The 18,408-nt window shown below is 35.8% G+C and overlaps 1 protein-coding gene across 3 annotated transcripts in view; it reads right to left on the bottom strand.

The window, feature by feature from the left end:
• The window catches only part of snu (snustorr), a 97,983-nt gene that overhangs the window by 9,079 nt on the left and 70,496 nt on the right, over positions 1-18,408 (bottom strand). For all 3 annotated transcript variants that reach the window (XM_053763521.2, XM_053763523.1, XM_053763522.2), the window contains 7 exons: positions 14,543-14,661; positions 13,172-13,367; positions 7,853-8,054; positions 5,186-5,300; positions 1,345-1,532; positions 827-892; positions 151-306 (listed from right to left, as the gene is read on the bottom strand). In XM_053763521.2, coding sequence (XP_053619496.1) covers positions 151-306; positions 827-892; positions 1,345-1,532; positions 5,186-5,300; positions 7,853-8,054; positions 13,172-13,367; positions 14,543-14,661 — 1,042 coding nt within the window. The remainder of the gene's footprint in view (positions 1-150; positions 307-826; positions 893-1,344; positions 1,533-5,185; positions 5,301-7,852; positions 8,055-13,171; positions 13,368-14,542; positions 14,662-18,408) is intronic.

An 18,408-nucleotide genomic window follows, 5' to 3' on the forward strand; every position in this document is an offset into this window, starting at 1 on the left:
CATCTGGAGCCTGTTCCTGGGTGAACCATTGAGGGTGTCTGCTTCAAAATCGAGTTGCAAAATTCCATCCGAATAGACATATTTACAATACATAGTTACATCGCAAGTATAAAAAGGAAAGAAAAATTGATTAATATTATGAATGCATACCAGTTTAAGTCCGCTAGGGTCGCGACCGATGGCCAGACAGAACAGGATGACTTGCATGACCGGCAGCACGAAGATGAAGAGCATCACGCCGATGTTGCGCCACATTCGGAGGAAGTTCTTCTGGATTAGAGCCTTGATTTTGCCGCGGGATGTTAGCTGCAACGTGAAAACGTGTAGGTAAATATTTAGAGAAAATCTGGCTTTTTCATGTAGAATTTGTATTTGTCAAAGTCGAACACTTTTTAAAGTTAAATTTTAATTATATAGTATTTTTAGAAAAGCTATAATCAATTGGGAATTCGACAAATATACTTGACGATATCAGTGACGCAGTGGTAAAGTTCTTGCCACTGAACCGAGAGGTCCCGGGTTCGATCCCCGGTCGGGTCAAGACGGAAAATGATCTTTTTCTGATTGGCCCGGGTCTTGGATGTTTATCTATATATGTATTTGTTATAAAATATAGTATCGTTGAGTTAGTATCCCATAACACAAGTCTCGAACTTACTTTGGGGCTAGCTCAATCTGTGTGATTTGTCCTAATATACTTATTTATTGATTTTTATATATTTTTTATAGTGATATTGTATTATATTGTATTGACTATTATACAAGCGTGACAAATTAATGATTTAAAAGCAGCATAATAGACACACGTAGATAATGAACAACTTACATTGAAACAATTCGAAGTACAGTCATTGCATTCTGTTGTCACAGCTTCTGTTACTTTTCCGGGAAGCTGTGAAGAGAACATATCATTTCATTAAATATTATTGTTATCTCCAGATTGTGAAAATTGCAGTAAAATTCTTATATATTTACGGGAGTTGGAATGTAACTAATATTTTGTTCCGCTATTTAGCTACTGTCGCTCAGACTCGCAGTTATTGCAGATTTAGTCCCGCGACATTTCAGAGTCCCACGACATTGCAGAGTTAATCCCGCGTTATTGCAGACTTAGTCCCGCGACATTGCAAACTTAATCCCGCGTTATTGCAGACTTAATCCCGCGACATTGCAGAGTTCCACGACATTGTAGAGTTAATCCCGCGTTATTGCAGACAGTCCCGTGACATTGCAAAGTCCCACGATATTGCAGAGTTAATCCCGCGTTATTGCAGACTTAATCTTGCATCATTGCAGCAAATATTGCGCGTCATTACAAACTTGTATAACAAAAATGATTCATACATTGCTCACGTCTCCATTGCTCGCTGCCTGTCCGTTCTCCACGATGAGCACCTCCTTGCTCTGGTGGAAGTTCAGGCCGACGACCTGCGCGTCTTCCGCCGCGTACGGCGCCTCCTCGCGCTTCGACATCTTGTTCAGCCCTAGGGCTCCGCCTGTCACGTTCAGTTCTACCACTTGGTTCGTTTGACCTGCGAAAGGTTTTTTTAAATTAGATATTTCATTAAGCGGTGGTGGTTCCATGGTTAAGACTTCTATCCTACGATATCCAATCCTACTCGTGTCACGTACGTTTCTTTGTATACCAATCTGACTCAAGTTTTCATAGACTACTACTTGCTACCGGTGAAGGAAAACATCGTGAGGAAACTTACACTCTAATTCATAAATTCAGAAATTGAAAACGACTCCATTTTCCATCTTTTGGATCAGACAGATATTTTATTTCAATAGTACTTGATTGTTTATAGTATAGTGTACCTGATGGTAAGCAAACACTGCTGCCCATGGACACCGACAACCCCGAAAGCCCCAATGTCGAAACTATAGGGAACACTGCTGAGGGAAGTTTATTCCATAGTTTAGTACAGCCCAGGATGAAGTAACGTGAGAAACGGACTGTAGTTGAGCGCGAATCGTCAAGATGGTGTGGAATCTCTCCTTACGGCGAGTGTTGTTTAGGTAATTTAAATTTTCAAAATTTTATTGAAAATTTAAATTACCTAAATAAATAAATAGTCCTTTATTTGCTCTAATCAACATAGTACGTTAATACATATAGGTACATTGTAAGAGAAGTACCTACAATAAAGGGCGGTTAGTTCATCTTTCTTCCTGTATCTCGGGTGATTAACAACCGGTCGGTTGGTGAAAAAAGCGCGGTACATTTTTATATACAGTATATCTACTTCATACGTCAGGCTACTTAAATTATTAAAGAAACCCCTTTCAAATTCAAATTCAAATCATTTATTCAGAAATTAGACCTTCACAGGCACTTTTTCTCGTCAATATTTATAGTTATTTCTCACAAGCTACAAACTACCTTACCTACCTTTCTTGCCAACCCACAGTCGATGAGACTAGCTGGGCCTAAGTAATTGGGTAATTAATTGTGCTGTGGAAGTAGTGCGATATCCAGTAGAATATAATATTAGACGACCTCGGTGGCGGAGTGGTAAAGTGCTTGCCTCTGAACCGAGAGGTCCCGGGTTCGATCCCCGGTCGGGTCATGATGGAAAATGATCTTTTTCTGATTGGTCCGGTATATGTATTTGTTATAAAATATAGTATCATTGAGTTAGTATCCCATAACATACATAAGTCTCGAACTTACTTTGGGCCTAGCTCAATTTGTGTGGTTTGTCCTTATATTTATATATATTTATTTATATTTATAATAGGTACCTACTTCCGTGGAGAACGGAGAGGTTGGTAAAGCTCATAACAGCAGAATATAGCACTGAGTATGTGTTTGTACTTATGCAAATTTACTGCTTTTAAAATGGTTATTCTATGCAGCGATTGTATGAATGAAACAACTTATTCTTTATTGAAGTTGGTGGCGAAAAGCTATAAAATTGTTGAGGACGTTAGCAGTAGCCACAGGCCATTCCATTCTAAAACTGCGTCCTAGTTGAGAGTTGCAACGCTGCATAACATGATTCGACGCTATCTATAGTTCTTCTGTAAGTCTTACATCCGTAGCCGTGACCAGGGTTCGCATAAAAAATAACCATTTAACTTTGAAGATTTGGCTATGGTTTTACAACCAGCCGCATTTTCGAAAAAAGTTAATGTTAGGAACGTTAATTTTTTTCGAAAATGCTATTATTACCTATCAGCTATTGAGGTTTTGTGTCTCTTAGTCGCCTTGTACGAGATCCAAGGGAGGGAAATGGAGTAGCCATTATTGTAATGACCACACGCTAACATTATTCGACTCTGTGTTGATGAGTAATTATGTCAACAACATTACACAATAAAATGCATTTGATATTGTTGCGTCCCGCTGCGTCGTGCTTCTTTGTCGCTAACCCAGGATACCATGTAAACCAACAGAGGTATAATAGTTATTGTGAAATGGTCGACGACGCGCATGCGCGGTGCACATGTCCTTGTGTCGTGCGCGTTTCGCAAAGATGCGCGCGCAGTGTGACTAACTTCATTATTGTCTTTGTTTAAACAAGTAATTTACGATTATTATGTTGACAGGATCTTTTTAGACTTGTAGCCTTTGTAAACAGATAGATAATAGACAATAGCTGTGCACAAAGCATGCTTTTGTATGGCAGTAAAGCGAGGCCAGTGCTTGGCCGACAGAAGCTAAGTTTGACTCCTACTCGTGCACATCACAGAGACGACATAGCTCCGCAGGATATGTAGTGTCTCGTGGCTTGATCGTGGTCTTCATAATATTAATAAATAAAAAGTGTAACGATATAAAGGTTTGTACATTAATTGTTACGTTGCTAATAATTACCTACATGATGGTCGAAGTCGCGAAGTCAACAAGAAGTTATTCCACGCCATCGCCGAACTCGGAATGCAGCCGCGAATTGATTGCGTAGTTTGTATTAGAGATTTATTTACCGCAATGAAAAACCAGAAATGTATCGAATCCGCCGTAGTATAAACTGTTTGCCGATATTAAACCCGACGTTAGGAACGTCTTAGAACGTTTGCGACAATATTTCCATCGAAAACTAAGTTAATCGATTCACTTAAAAAAAAACAAATCCAACCCGAATGTGCCTTTCCGTTGTCGTCGCATGACCAAGCATACGGGTCAATTTGATTCGTCAAATCGACCAGTTCCGACTCCGTTGGCAAATCATAACCCTCCTTTTCGCCGCAGTCAGGTAAACTAATGTTGATCAGTTTGCATAACTCAACCTCGATGTTACGCGCGTTACAAAACTGAGACCGGTTCCGATCCGAAATGGGGGGTAATAGTTGTAGTTATCAGTTTGACACTAAAATATATCGAGACTGGGCAAACTAGAAATTTTTTTATTGATTTATTTAGAACAATAGCAAAAACTGAAAAACAGACTGTTCAAGAACACAACAATTCCGCGGGCAATCCCGCGGGATTGTTGAAAACTCATTACCTGTCAATAAGATTAATCACTTGTTTTTTTGCTACCATTGTTATATAGAGAACGGTTAGACAACATTTTGTAAATCTCTTAATCTTGCTAGGTACATCCAGCTATAAAAAGTTTTTAATTGTACATCGTTACTACATAAGTTAAAAGTGCATAAAGGTATTAAAATCTTTGTCGTTTGGGGAAATTCAGCAGTTATTATCAAGGGTTAAATTTATTTTCTAATCTTTAAAATGCAAGGTACTACCAATAAATAAATAAATATATTAGGACAAATCACACAGATTGAGCTAGCCCCAAAGTAAGTTCGAGACTTGTGTTACGGGATACTAACTCAACGATACTATATTTTATAACAAATACATATATAGATAAACATCCAAGACCCGGGCCAATCAGAAAAAGATCATTTTCCATCATGACCCGACCGGGGATTGAACCCGGGACCTCTCGGTTCGGAGGCAAGCACTTTACCACGGCGCCACCGAGATCGTCAATTTTTTTAATTATAAAAATCCTGTTTATAAATTTATTAAATATAGTGTTTATTAATTAAAACTTTGTCTGATTTGTGAATTATGGCCGGAACCTAGAAGAGTTTAAAAATCCGAGAAATCTGAGCGGCAAGGGTAACCATTTCTTAGGATTTGCCCCAACAGATCTTAAGAAATGGTTACCCTTGCCGCGTGGCTTTTGCGAGCTTAATATTATGAATAAAAGTTAGTGAAACTCACCCTGTTTCCTGGACAGCTTGAGGAAGACGTCTTCCAGTGAGATACAGCTGTACATCGTGAGCAGAGCCTGGGGCGACTCCTCGGCTAGCAGGCGACCGCTGCGCATAAGGCCGATCTGTTGGAACAGAACTTCATCATTATTGGTTCACATGGAGTGGGTTGCACCCGTCAACTTTTACGTGTTAACTTAAACCAACCATTTTGTGTAAACGTCAGTGGCGCGCATTTTAAAGCATGGAATTAGTAGGTACTCCGGAAGTACTTACTAAATCCATGGTTTAAAGTCAAAGTTGACCAAATCACGTGGGAATTCCATACTACAGTTTTAATCGTTTATGTTAAATATAACATTTAGCCAATTGTTGTAAATGTAACATTGCCTACCTATGCGTAATAATTACATGCACAGCAGTTTACTATAAAAATATAATAATGGAAAAACTAGTCTATACTAATAAGTATTATAAATGCTAAAGTCTTCCTGCGTGTTTCGCTTTCACGGCTAAACCGCTGGACCGATTTTGATGTAATTTGATATGCATGTAGTTAAAGAACCTCGTTGAAACAGAGGCTACTTATTTTTTAAAAATCATCCCCCTAATTACTTTAATCACACTATAATTAAATTCTAGATTCTGGAAGTCGTGAACGTTGAAATCTTTTATTCGGGCTGTTCCATGCTTGTGTATTGTTTATTGGATGCCAAAATGTATTTATAAAAAATGCACCTCGAGCCTGCAAAGGCTCAATTTCCTACATGCCCAAAAAGGCCAACCGGCGCTTTTGTATGCTGTAATTAAAATCATCTTACGAACCACCAGTATGGATGTTTTTTATCAAGGTGCCTTGATAAGTGTCCGGAAACTTATCCTCTTTTCGTTTCCGTGAAGGGACACTTATCATCGCCCATCCGTCTGTCTGTCACAAGGGTCTATCCTTAGATATTAAAATTACACAGGAAATATTTTACTGTAAATAAATTATTTTTATATTTATACTGTTATTATAAAGCGTTTGTGAGTTTGTATGTTTGAGGCGGGTAATCTCCGAAAATACCGAACCGATTTCAAAAATTATTCCAACATTAGAAAGGTACATTATCCAAGATTGCTATAGGCTATATTTTATCTCAAAATTCCCACCGGAGCGAAGCCTCGGGCAACATCTAGTACCTAGTAATAATTGTATTTATTTCTTCTTTGAGGGGAATCGCTTCAAGATTCAGATCTTGACGATTCAAGATTTAGATTTTAGGTTTTTTTTTAAATCTTTTTTTAATAGGCCGTGTTATATGGGTCTCTGCTGGCTGGCGACGAAAATGAGACCGTCCCAAAACATGATGGTCGGACGATTTAGACGCGTTCTGAATTTATTGAATTCTAAAAAATCCGAGCTTTGCCGTGTAGGAATTTTTTATATATTTAACTTCATCACATAAATATGCTTACTTTTAAACCAGCTTTAAAGTATGATTTAAAAAAATAATATTTATACAAATATGTTAGTTTTAAGTACATACATTTTCGACGTCAATTAACGATGTATATCAATCTATGCTAAATAATTTTGACAAGACATGACAATTGTGTGTGTGTGTGATTACAGTATACTATAAGGAAGGGCAAAATATCAAGATATATTATTACTTTAACTGTTTAAATGACAAGTTATAATAATTACCGGCCTGTGAGGAGACACGTGAGCCCTAAACGTGACCGAGAAGGCCACGGATCTGGTTTGTAAACGTGTGTTCACAGTGGAATAATTAGATAACTTTCATTTGCTTCGTTGTTTCGCCATTGGGTGAATTTGTAACCAAAAATGTCGAGTCAAGGTTAAACGACGCGACGGTGAGTTGACTTAAACATGTTTCTTTTTACAAGCTTTTATTTAAAACTTGCAGTGTAACAATGTATGTCGTTGTGTCCCTATGTCTCGGGTGGAATCTTGTAACTCAAGTTTGTAATAGATATCTTCAACAAATTTTATTTTATTAATGTATACACGTTTAGTTTGAATGACAATTATGCATTATTATGATAAGCATGACCTCAAGTCAATCAATGGTGTACCCGGTGGGCGGAACGGCTCCGGACGTGGGAACTCCTCAATGATTTAGGTACTGCACGGACATGATTTCTCAATCAACAAGAAAAGCTTGTGTGTCTATGTTTTACAGGATAGTATGAACACAGACTTACTATGTAAACATGCCTTATGAGATTTGCGAAAACCCCAAGAAAATCGTAATGTTATCTCTCCAATGTTTGTTTGGACAACATCCACGCTTTGCTAGTATGCTTGGCACAAATAGGGTAGTTGGCAAGGTCAAAGAATTATAAAAAACATTTATAATCTAGGTAAAATAAGTATATTTAGGATCATTGTCATAATTCATAGACTGTAACAATGCAGCTGAATCATTTATACAAGCATTTAAAGTTAATTGGAAAGTCCATTAAAAAAAAAGTAAGAAAAACGTAATATTTAATGTAGCTGTCGAACACACATAGGTAGCTTTCTTTGCGAACGTTGGGAAGTTGTGACGTCACGTGTTCGTGTCATTTAGTATGGAGCGTGCCACATGATTAAAGGTGAGATATACAAACATTATTGACGTCAAAAATTTACTTAAAGCAAGATAAATTTACTTAGAGTAAAACTTACACAGTGAGCCTGTCTTGCTTCTTCTATGTAATGTGTGGTGATAATGACAGTCTTATCCCCGGAGCTGGTGATGCGCACCAGGTGGGTCCAGATGGACTGTCGCAGCAGCGGGTCCACACCCACCGTGGGTTCGTCCAGAATTAGCAGCTCTGGGTCGTGCATGAGGGCCACCGCGAACGAAACTCTGCGTTGCTGTCCACCACTGTTGAAAAGAAAAGTTTTGTAAATAAATACATTTGGACAAATCACACAGATTGAGTTAGCCCCAAAGTAAGTTCTAGACTTGTGGATCAAAGGATGCCACTTAAGATTATATTTTTGACATTTACATATAAATAAACATCCAAGACCAACTTGAAAAATATATTTTTTAGCTAGACCTGACCGAACCAAAACGGTGGGGTTCGAACCAAAACCTTCAGTGTAGTAGTCCCGCTATATGGCCATTAGAGTACGAGGTTATTGAGTTTAATATGGAATTATTAATGTAATAGAGTGTATCGCTCGGTGGAGCTCGGGCTCCGACTCTTAACGACAAAACGCTCAAGAAAATACGAGTATTACGCTATCTTTCTGCCCAAAAATTAAAACCACTCCATGGATGTCGTACGAGGCGACCAAGGGACACATAACCCTGCCGTTCATAACCAAATCTCTCAACATTGTTTAACTCTGGGCTTTGGATAATATTCGGCAATCATTGAACCATCGACTAATGCACACTGGTATCACAGAAATTAATATTACGTGATTTATAACACGTAATAAAAAAACGCACGTAAAAAAAACATAAGTACAGAAGATAAAGATCTAATATTTCTAGAATCAAACATATATCCTGCTATATGTAAATATATAAAGCCGTCCGTTGATATTGAGTGTAAATTGACAAAGTAAATATTGTGTTGGCAATCCGCCATGTTTGCTTCCTTATAGCTATCGAGAATTTTCACAATATGTCTATTTCCTGCAATGAATCAAACACTCTTTATATAAGCTGTGATACATGGGGAGATTATAATGTGTGTTCTTGTTCTTATTTAATTTTAAGAGCTATGCTCTTGTCGGTGGAGTATACGCCACGCCTCTCTAAGATTTTGATGGGGGAATTGTGATAATACCACAGAATTTAGAATAATATGATGATGATTTTTCGAAATTCATCGCTGATTAAGTATATACATTGGCTTCTTGACTGGGTATAAAATAAAATGCATAGGCATATTATATTTAAATAAACAAATACAATAATTAAATGTCACTTTAATTGATCAGTTTTATTGATTATTATGAGAAATGCTTTTTGTCTCCAAAACCCATGACGTCATATATACTGTCATACATGCTTCATTTTGTTTTTGACATCAGAAAACAGTACCTATATATATATAAGACCTATATTCGTTAATTGACGTCCTTGGAGAAAAGGCTGCGGTGAAGTTTGTTGCGCCGTTTCTTCTTCACCTGCGCTTTGGAAGCCGGCAGTAGACTTAGTTTAAGTAATTTTTTGACGTCAATAAGTGATGTATATGCTCCTAAATTGAATAAAGAATTTTGAGTTTAAATATACCTGTCTATTTAACTAGTTGCAATGTAGCCAAAAACATTGAGTTTAGTATCCCATAAGACAGGTCTTGAACTTACTTTGGAGCTAACTTAATCTGTATTATTTGTACTATATATATTCATTGCAATTGTCTAGATAATTAAAAACATATAGACGCACTAGCACATCACAATTAAATGCATTTCTAAACGTGTCATCAAACGCGTTTTCTTTGAACGATAAAATCAATCAGCCAGCCATTTACGATTGAACAATCAACAATAGTGTAGTTAAGAATCAATGACGCGAAATAAGACGCACACACGGCGTCAAAATCGTCATTACGTGTCAGTTTTAACGCGAAATTGATGCTAGAAATCGCGTGTCATATCGAAATTTCTCTCCAAAAAATTTATGCGGCAACGATCGATTCGTAATGGAAATATAAGGTAGTATTGTGAAGTTATTGTGTTGACGATAGATTGTAGGAATTCATAGATGTATTAATTAGAAATTTCGATATTAGTAGGTTTGTTTATATTTCCTTTGGTATTATACTTTTTTAAATCGATTTATCTGGCGATGGAATGGATTTAGTTAACAAAGCTTTTAACAAATATTCTATTTTTAGATTTTTTTTATCTGTTTATTAGAAATGACAGAAAGACATGGAAAATTACATGAATGTAGATGCGTATATCCACCAAATGTACTCATGTGGATGAATAAAATAATTATTACATTCAGCATTTCATAGATAAATATCTAAAGAATATCTAAAGAAACTCGATACATCGACAACACTAGTAAAAGTCATTGTACAGATAACAAAAAATTGACAATCATAATGGACCTCTATGGTCGAATAATAGTCGCTTTTCAATTAATTTTAGTTTCTTGGTACGTCTGTACGTCTGTACATGATAAGTGAAAGTAATGTTGATGTAAGAAGTTACGTTTTTATTAAGAAAGTTATTAAATGTTGTTCTTGAAATTTGAGTTCCTCCTTTTTTTATGCCAGTGAAATGGCGTTGAAATATTTCATTTGTATATAATCTGCTGTTTATAAAATAATCACGACCTTGGAAGCTATCACCGCCTATCAGCTATCAAGGAAAAGTATCCCTTAATCGTCTAGTACGACATCCATGGCAGGATTTGGAGCGGTCCTATTCTAGGGACCACACGCCGCATTAATCAGTGTAGTCTATTGGTTAGTGTGTCTATCCTTCCTTAGCATAATGAAAAACATCTAAAATAATAATGTCCTAAACGTGACATAGATTACTCCAGATCTTCTTTAACTGTGTGTCACACAGTTGACAGTTGGCAGTCACAGTACAAATAAGATTGAGAAGCTCTGGACATAGGTACTCATGTTATGTTTGATGACAGTCATAACTTATTCGAGTTCATAAGCTCACAACTACCGTCCTAACGAAGTAATCTTTATTAGTTAGTTCCCACTGGTTGTATTGTCCACTAATGAAGTGAACAACCGTGCACCGACGCTCGTTAGGGCACAAAAGCCGTGACTAATGCTGTTTACCGCGTTTTCCATTGTGGCAGAGTTAATTTTGTGGCGCCGCATCGAGTCTAAAGAATACAAATAAAAATGTTAAAAGGTATTTAAGTTCGTGTGGCAACAAAATCGATTTAGTCATTATTGAAATATTCACAATTTTGTAAAAAAATATTGTGTTCGCAAGGTCTAAGGTCGCGGCGAACAACTAGTTTTATTAGATACCTGACCAGGAAAATCATAACGAAGTGGTTCGGTATAAACAAAGAGGACTTATCCAAGAATACATCCTTAACGTAACATCTAAAATAATAATGTCCAAAACGTGACATTGATAATGTTTGCATGATAAAGTCAGCAGGATTGTGGTCAACAGTGCGCCTAATAATAGAATAGAAATAAGTTTATTCAAAAAAACTACAGACACACACACACATAATAACCAAAAAAGAAAATTAAATTAAAAAAAAAAATCAAAACGTGGGTAAGTACAAAAAGTGATTATGGGTGTGTGTGTGCTGCAAAATCAAAATCAAATCATTTATTCAGAAATTAGGCCTTTACATGCCCTTTTTCACGTCATATTTAAATGATATTTATCAAAGCTACAAACTACTAGCATTTCGGAACGACCACTGCTGAGAAGAAATGCCGAAAGAAACTGATTCAAACAGTGTTGGTCCCTATTATGCCATTTTTTTAATATAAATTTATGTATAATTTTTTATCAATAATATAACATCTAAATAGGCCACAACTCAGTGATATTATTACTCCAGGAGCAATACACTGATTTTCAGTTGGAGCCTTTACTAATAAAAAGATCTAAGCTGCTTTAAGCATAAAAAAGCGGCCAAGTGCGAGTCGGAATTGACCACGAAGGGTTCACGATTTATGACGTATAAAAAAAAACTACGTATTAGATCTCGTTCAAACCTATTTTCGGTGGAAGTTTACATAGTTAATGTACATCATATATTTTTTTAAGTTTTATCATTCTTTTATTTTAGAAGTTACTGGGGGTAGGGGACATTTGACCACTTTGGAAGTGTCTCTCGCGCAAACTGTTCAGTTTAGAAACAATGATATTAGAAATCTTAATATAATTTTTGAAGACCTATCCATTGATACCCCACACGTATGGGTTTGATAAAAATTTTTTTAGTCTCAGTTCTAAGTATGGGGACACCCAATTTTTTTTTATTTTTGTGTAAAATCTTAATGCGGTTCACAGAATACATCTACTTACCAAGTTTCAACAATATAGTTCTTATAGTTTCGGAAAAAAGTGGCTGTGGCATACGGACGGACGGACAGACAGACATGACGAATCTATAAGGGCCCCGTTTTTGCCATTTGGCTACGGAACCCTAAAAATTACACATGAGGCAGGTCTCAATTTATCAATATTTTTATTTTTTTCAAAAATATTTTCCAACTATTATATATTTTTAAACTAGTGACCCGTCCCGGGTTTGGTCGACTCCAATCCAACTACTAGTTACCGGAGAAGGTCTATATAGGATGAGATGGTCAGGTTATTTGAACGCGTTCAATAAGCAACGGAAGGAAAATGAACTAGACAAAACCAATGAATGAACTAGACAAAAAAGAAAAAAAAAACATATAACTACGTTTTGCGTAAAGACAGTATGTCTTTATGCAAATTTGGAATATTCTTATTTGGATACCTAATTGTGATGTCGAATTGTAAATTTTTTTTACTTTATATTTCCAAATAGTACACTAAAATATTATTCAAATATTCATAGAGACAAAAATACGCGGAAACAGAGATCACGGACTAATAGTTAAGCATTGATGGAACCATGACTTAGATAAGGTCAAGATTTATACAAATATTCTACCTTGTTAAACGTAGTATATTTATTGCGATTTAAGTTCTATCCATTTCAAGGACAAAATATAGAAATGGACGCGGCATATCAAATTGTGCATAGCTACTGCGTAATTGGGTTCATATCATACTAATATTAGAAACGCGAAAGTTTGTATTTATATGTGTGTGTTTGTTATTCTTTCAAGCAAAATCTACTTGACAAAAAATTCAACCTGGAATAACACATAGGGCCGCGTCTGTCTGTTCGCGATAAACTCAAAAACGACTGTTTTTCACGGTTTTTTTTTTCACCAACAGATAGTGTAATTCCTGAGGAAGGTTTGGTTTTATTAGGTTTTTATCCGAGTGAATCCCACACGGGGCGTTAGTGATATACATATATTGACAAACCTGAGATTCTTGACCATGCGGTTCTCGCTGGGCAGGTCGAGGAAGTCAAGCAGGAACCTCAGCCTCTCCGAGATCTCCCTGGTCTCCATGCCGAAGATCCAGCCGAAGTACATCATCGTCTCTTTGATCGTGAACTCGCCGTACAGAGCGATCTCCTGCGGCATGTAGCCGACGCGCTTGCCGGGGACTCCGGACCCTGGGGAATTAAATTGTTTATTTATTTATGCCTAGAAGAAGAAGCAGAAGTATTCCACTGCTGGGCAAAGCCCTTCCTTAAAGTTTCTCCAGTCATATATGAAACTTTACCAGTTTTTGCGGAATTTACCCAAATAATAAAATTTTGTTTGGATAATGATGAATTATTATGATAAGCACGACCTGATGGTTTATCCAGAATCAGCTCCCGACGAGGGAACTACTCGACGGGTTACTGCATAGACATGATTTCTTTTGTCACACGTTGAATGCCATGAATGTCACAAGATCTCTCTGACGACAATAAAAGCTTGTGGCAAAAAATATTATTTTGTTAAAATCTTCAGTTTTATTTATAACTAGCTGATGCCTGCGACTTAATTTTTGGTAAGGAATCAAAACTATTAGAGAAATTTAATTATATAGACAAATGTAACGATACCTATACATACAGAAGATGCTAATCAGACTGAAAAAGTATACTTTCTATAGTTTAGCTGAACTATTGTGACTCTTCTTCAGGTGTTCCAGATCTTCGATTTTTATATCTCAACTGAAAATGCTCATCAGACTGAACAACTCTTGTTAAGTCGTCATTTCTATATTCCCTATAGTTTAGCTGTACCATCTTGGGTCTACATCAGGTGTTCCAGATCTTCAATTTTTATATCACAACAGAAAATGCTCATCAGGCTGAACAACTTTTGTTATGGCGTCATTTCAATATTTCCTATAGTTTAGCAGTACCATCATTGTTCTCCATCAGATGTTCCGGTTTTCAAAATCATTTATACCCTATATTTTGCCCAGACTTCATAGCTATATAACAAAAAAAGTTTCATTCAAATCCGTCCGAAGATTAGCGTGTACAAACAGAAAAACAGACAGACATACAGAGAGATATTTTTTTTCAAATTCTTATTCTGTTGCTTTGATTCTATCGCTTATTTTTGTTTTTATGTACATATATTCAATGTACAGGATTTTTTTTCTACTGTTTTATTATATGTATTGATTTGTTATTCAAAACGAAATGTACGTACATTCTTTTGTTCATTCTTTTTCATGTCGATGACAATGAGAATATTTACATATTCTCGTTGTCAATCACGTCTTCCCAAAAAATGGGAATTTTGTTCATTGAAAACTCACATTAGCTAAACAAGGAAGACTAACCTTTGGTGCCTGGCTTGCCTCCCAGCACCCAGATCTCGCCGCTGTTCAGTTTCCGCCTCCCCACGATGCAGGATAGGAGGGTAGTTTTGCCACAACCTGACGCACCCAACAGGCCATATCTGGTAAAAAAATTGAGTTCAAAATTTAAAAAGGTACTCTGGCATAGCACTGGTTGGATTTTTTTCCCATGACATTCCATTTAAAAAAAAAATCCTCTTAGTTATATATAATAGAAGGCGTGGAACAATGGATTTTATTGCAAGATTGACTTAAGATTATTATAGTATTTTTTTTTGTTGATGATGAATAAAGTATATACGAATACTATAGTAAGTAAATATTAACTCGACTAGGTAAGTTGACACGATTTTTTATTTTTATTTAATTATTTCTTTTATACTGGCGATTAAGAAAAAAATTAAGATATCGCGTGGAACATGAAACTGCATTTCTTCTGTACATCAAACGTTTTTACCATTGATTATGTTCAATATTAATGTGAGATTTATTCATAAGTTTATTATTTGTTGTACACATTGGCTTGTCTCCATTAATCTCGTCTCTCAGGGAAAACCCCTTTCATGAAAGATGAATATACATGTTCTATTTTTTCAGTCACATTTATAATGAATTTTAATAACATGGCCAGCCTTAAAGACCGCTTAGACCAATAAACAACCGGGTCTTCTCGTCCTTATGACCACAAATGATGATGAATGATAAGGCAAAGATTAAAGAAGAAGTAGTGTATAAAATGCTCGTCTGTGACTAGTAATAAATGTATAGTTTGTAACTAAATGACGGAGCGATCGCAGACTATCCCTGCTATTCATAAAAAAGTTAAGCCTACTTTAGGCTAAACTTTTGTCTCCTTCTGTCAATGCCAAACATTGTAATGTGCGATAGTGACAAAACATACTTTAGCTTAAATTTATTATTATTTTTTTTTTTATGAATAACAATTGTGAATTAGAATGGAACTTCGATTACATAAGAATCTGGTTCCACTGTCCCAAAAAGTATTACTTTTTAACGATAACGTTTTTTAGCCCTTCATTCAGTACATCGCGCTGACCAGTCCACAAGCGTGTCGAGAAATGGGTACACAAACAAATTTACAAACTTGCCGCTTCTCGCTTGGCTTGCGTCGGCTTGCCAAAGAGGACGGGCCGATTTCAACACGACATACTATTCCGCTAAACATACACATATTCAGCTATATTTTTATGATGTAGGGACCGGTGGTCCATTGGTTTATACGCCTGTGAAACGAAAGGTCCCAGGTACGAATTCGATTCGTAAACTCATGTGGCACATACTTGTGCCAAATGAGTTTACGAATTGAATCGTTTTAATAGACCACAATTGTTAATTTGCTCATTGTTTGGCTGTGTTGATAGACTGTTTTAGGTATCAAATTTAATCATGACTTGAATGTATAAATCGCTAATAATAAAATTATTAATAGTGTGCTTAGTTGCTAAGAGAATTGATACACAATATGAATCACAATAAATACTTTGAATAGTTTTTGGTCCGACAATGAGACGTTGCGCGCTGGCTAAATGTGTAACTATGTAACTGTTTATATAAAACAATTATTTATGTTGTAAATAAGTTATGTTTAATTTAAAGTGGGATTGTGGGAAAGGGATTGTTAGGAAATGTGACACTACATGGATTGTTTGATAAGCTTGCTATTAGTTCATTGAAATTCCGTTTCTGTACATGTGTCTAGTTACATAGCCTTGTCTTATGATATTTACATAAAAAATTACCATAGACAAGCATTATGCTTAGTTGTAGTTTTCACGTACTCATTATGGTTGTGGTACCTATCTAAATCCAAGACAAGACGACAACAACGTGCGTACGGTTTTTCATACAGAAAAACTAGAGATAAAATATTTTTTCCTTTATGAAAAAGATATTTTATTGAATACTAGCTGCGCCCCGGGGCTTCGCTACCGTGGTAATTTCGAGATAAAAAGTACGCTATGTGTTATTTCAGGTTTTATTCTACCCGTGTAACAAGTTTCATAACAATCGGTCTCGTAGATTTTGCGTGAAAGAGTAACAAACATACATACACACATACACACATACACACATACACACATACACACATACACACATACACACATCCACACATACACACATACACACATGCACACATACACACATACACACATACACACATACACACATACATCCTCCCAATCTTTATTTATAATATTAGTAGGATATAGTAATATAATTGAATGAAATAATCGTTAGATTCATGGAACGAAAAGAGAACAGTTTTTTAAACTTTCGCGATTTGAACACATAATTACTTGTATATCTCGAATAAATTTATTTGGGATATATAAGGTATATTATTATATATTAACTTCAGCAACATTACATAAAGATCCGTGCTAAGTCTCACAAGTAATATATGAATTTAAAATAGAAAAAGTACGTTTTGTGGATACAGGACAAACATTAGCCTCGTGTTTCATGTGTTAGCACTACAATCAAGTTAAACAACATCCAACTCAAGGTTCTAGAAGATCACCATACACATACGTAGATGCTCTCATATTACCATAGATTTGTATTAGGTTAGATAAATAGGTGTGTATTAGGATATATTATATATTAGGTTTGTATCCACATAAATGGAGGGATGGTAAAGTGGAATATTGAGCAAAAATACTTTATGATTTATCCGTTTAGTAGGTAAAAAAATGTCAGTAACAAGTTTATGCCCGTAGCTTCGCTCGCACGATTTCCCGCGGGAGCAGTTGTTTTTCCGGGATGAATTTTAATTTCTTATGACCTTCTCCGTATTTCAAACTATGCAAAATTTCAAGAATTCAATTGGTGGTGGGCGTAAGGACGTAACAAACAAATTTACTTTCGCATTTATGAATTAATTAGGATTGTATTGAATTGGAAAAATCTCTCATAATTTAATATCAATGTTGTTAAGTACATTCAATATACATTGATACTTAATTCTTAAGTTTTTGTGACAGTCTTTGGGAAAAACCTAAGTCCAGATTGTCCAGCAGACGAACGTCAGCCAGGTCATAAAATCATATCCGATATTCGAAACTTAAAGGTTGTTCGCTACGCGGCCCCTGGGCTTCGAAGCGGCGACTGAGGATGGAACAACTTCAAAGGATGATACAACTTCAAATTAATCTGGATTAACCATCAATCCTATAAATGATTTTTACCATAGGTCACAACGTATCCTATCCTAAATCTATGTAAATTAAATAAATGTGAATATTCATATAAAGTAGATATTATTTTTAGATATGTTACATTACGTTACATAAAATCCACATATGTACAAGTACTCTGACAACACTACATCAAAAATAGGATATGTTATATAACTATGTCATATTATGTTTGGGCCGGACAAACAAAAGTTTCCTTGCGCAACACATTTTAATATTTGTGTTACTTTTTTAATGTTATCTTCGGATATCTAAAAAATATTCTCTGTCTATTCTACCTAGTCACAGATAAAGACGTGTTACTGTGTACGTGTTCTATGGAGAAGGCAATGGCAAACCACTCCATTAATTTTGCCAAAAAAGTAACTTTTTCACTAGTTGCCCGTCCCGGTTCGCTTGGGTAAAATTATGTACTATCATCATCATGAATAAAAAAAAAAACACGCAGTACTATGTAGTGATGTTACATTCCATACTTAATGGCTACGATTCTTAGCCATGAAGAAAACCACTCAAATAAACTTGTAGGCCTTTCTCAAAAGATGAACATCTGAAATTTTTTCATCGAATTCAGTTGACAATAAAAAGAAAAAAAAATGTGTTTTAGTTTTTTTTTTATTTGTGATGAAT

Source organism: Plodia interpunctella, chromosome 24, assembly GCF_027563975.2.
Source record: "Plodia interpunctella isolate USDA-ARS_2022_Savannah chromosome 24, ilPloInte3.2, whole genome shotgun sequence".
Taxonomy (NCBI): domain Eukaryota; kingdom Metazoa; phylum Arthropoda; class Insecta; order Lepidoptera; family Pyralidae; genus Plodia; species Plodia interpunctella.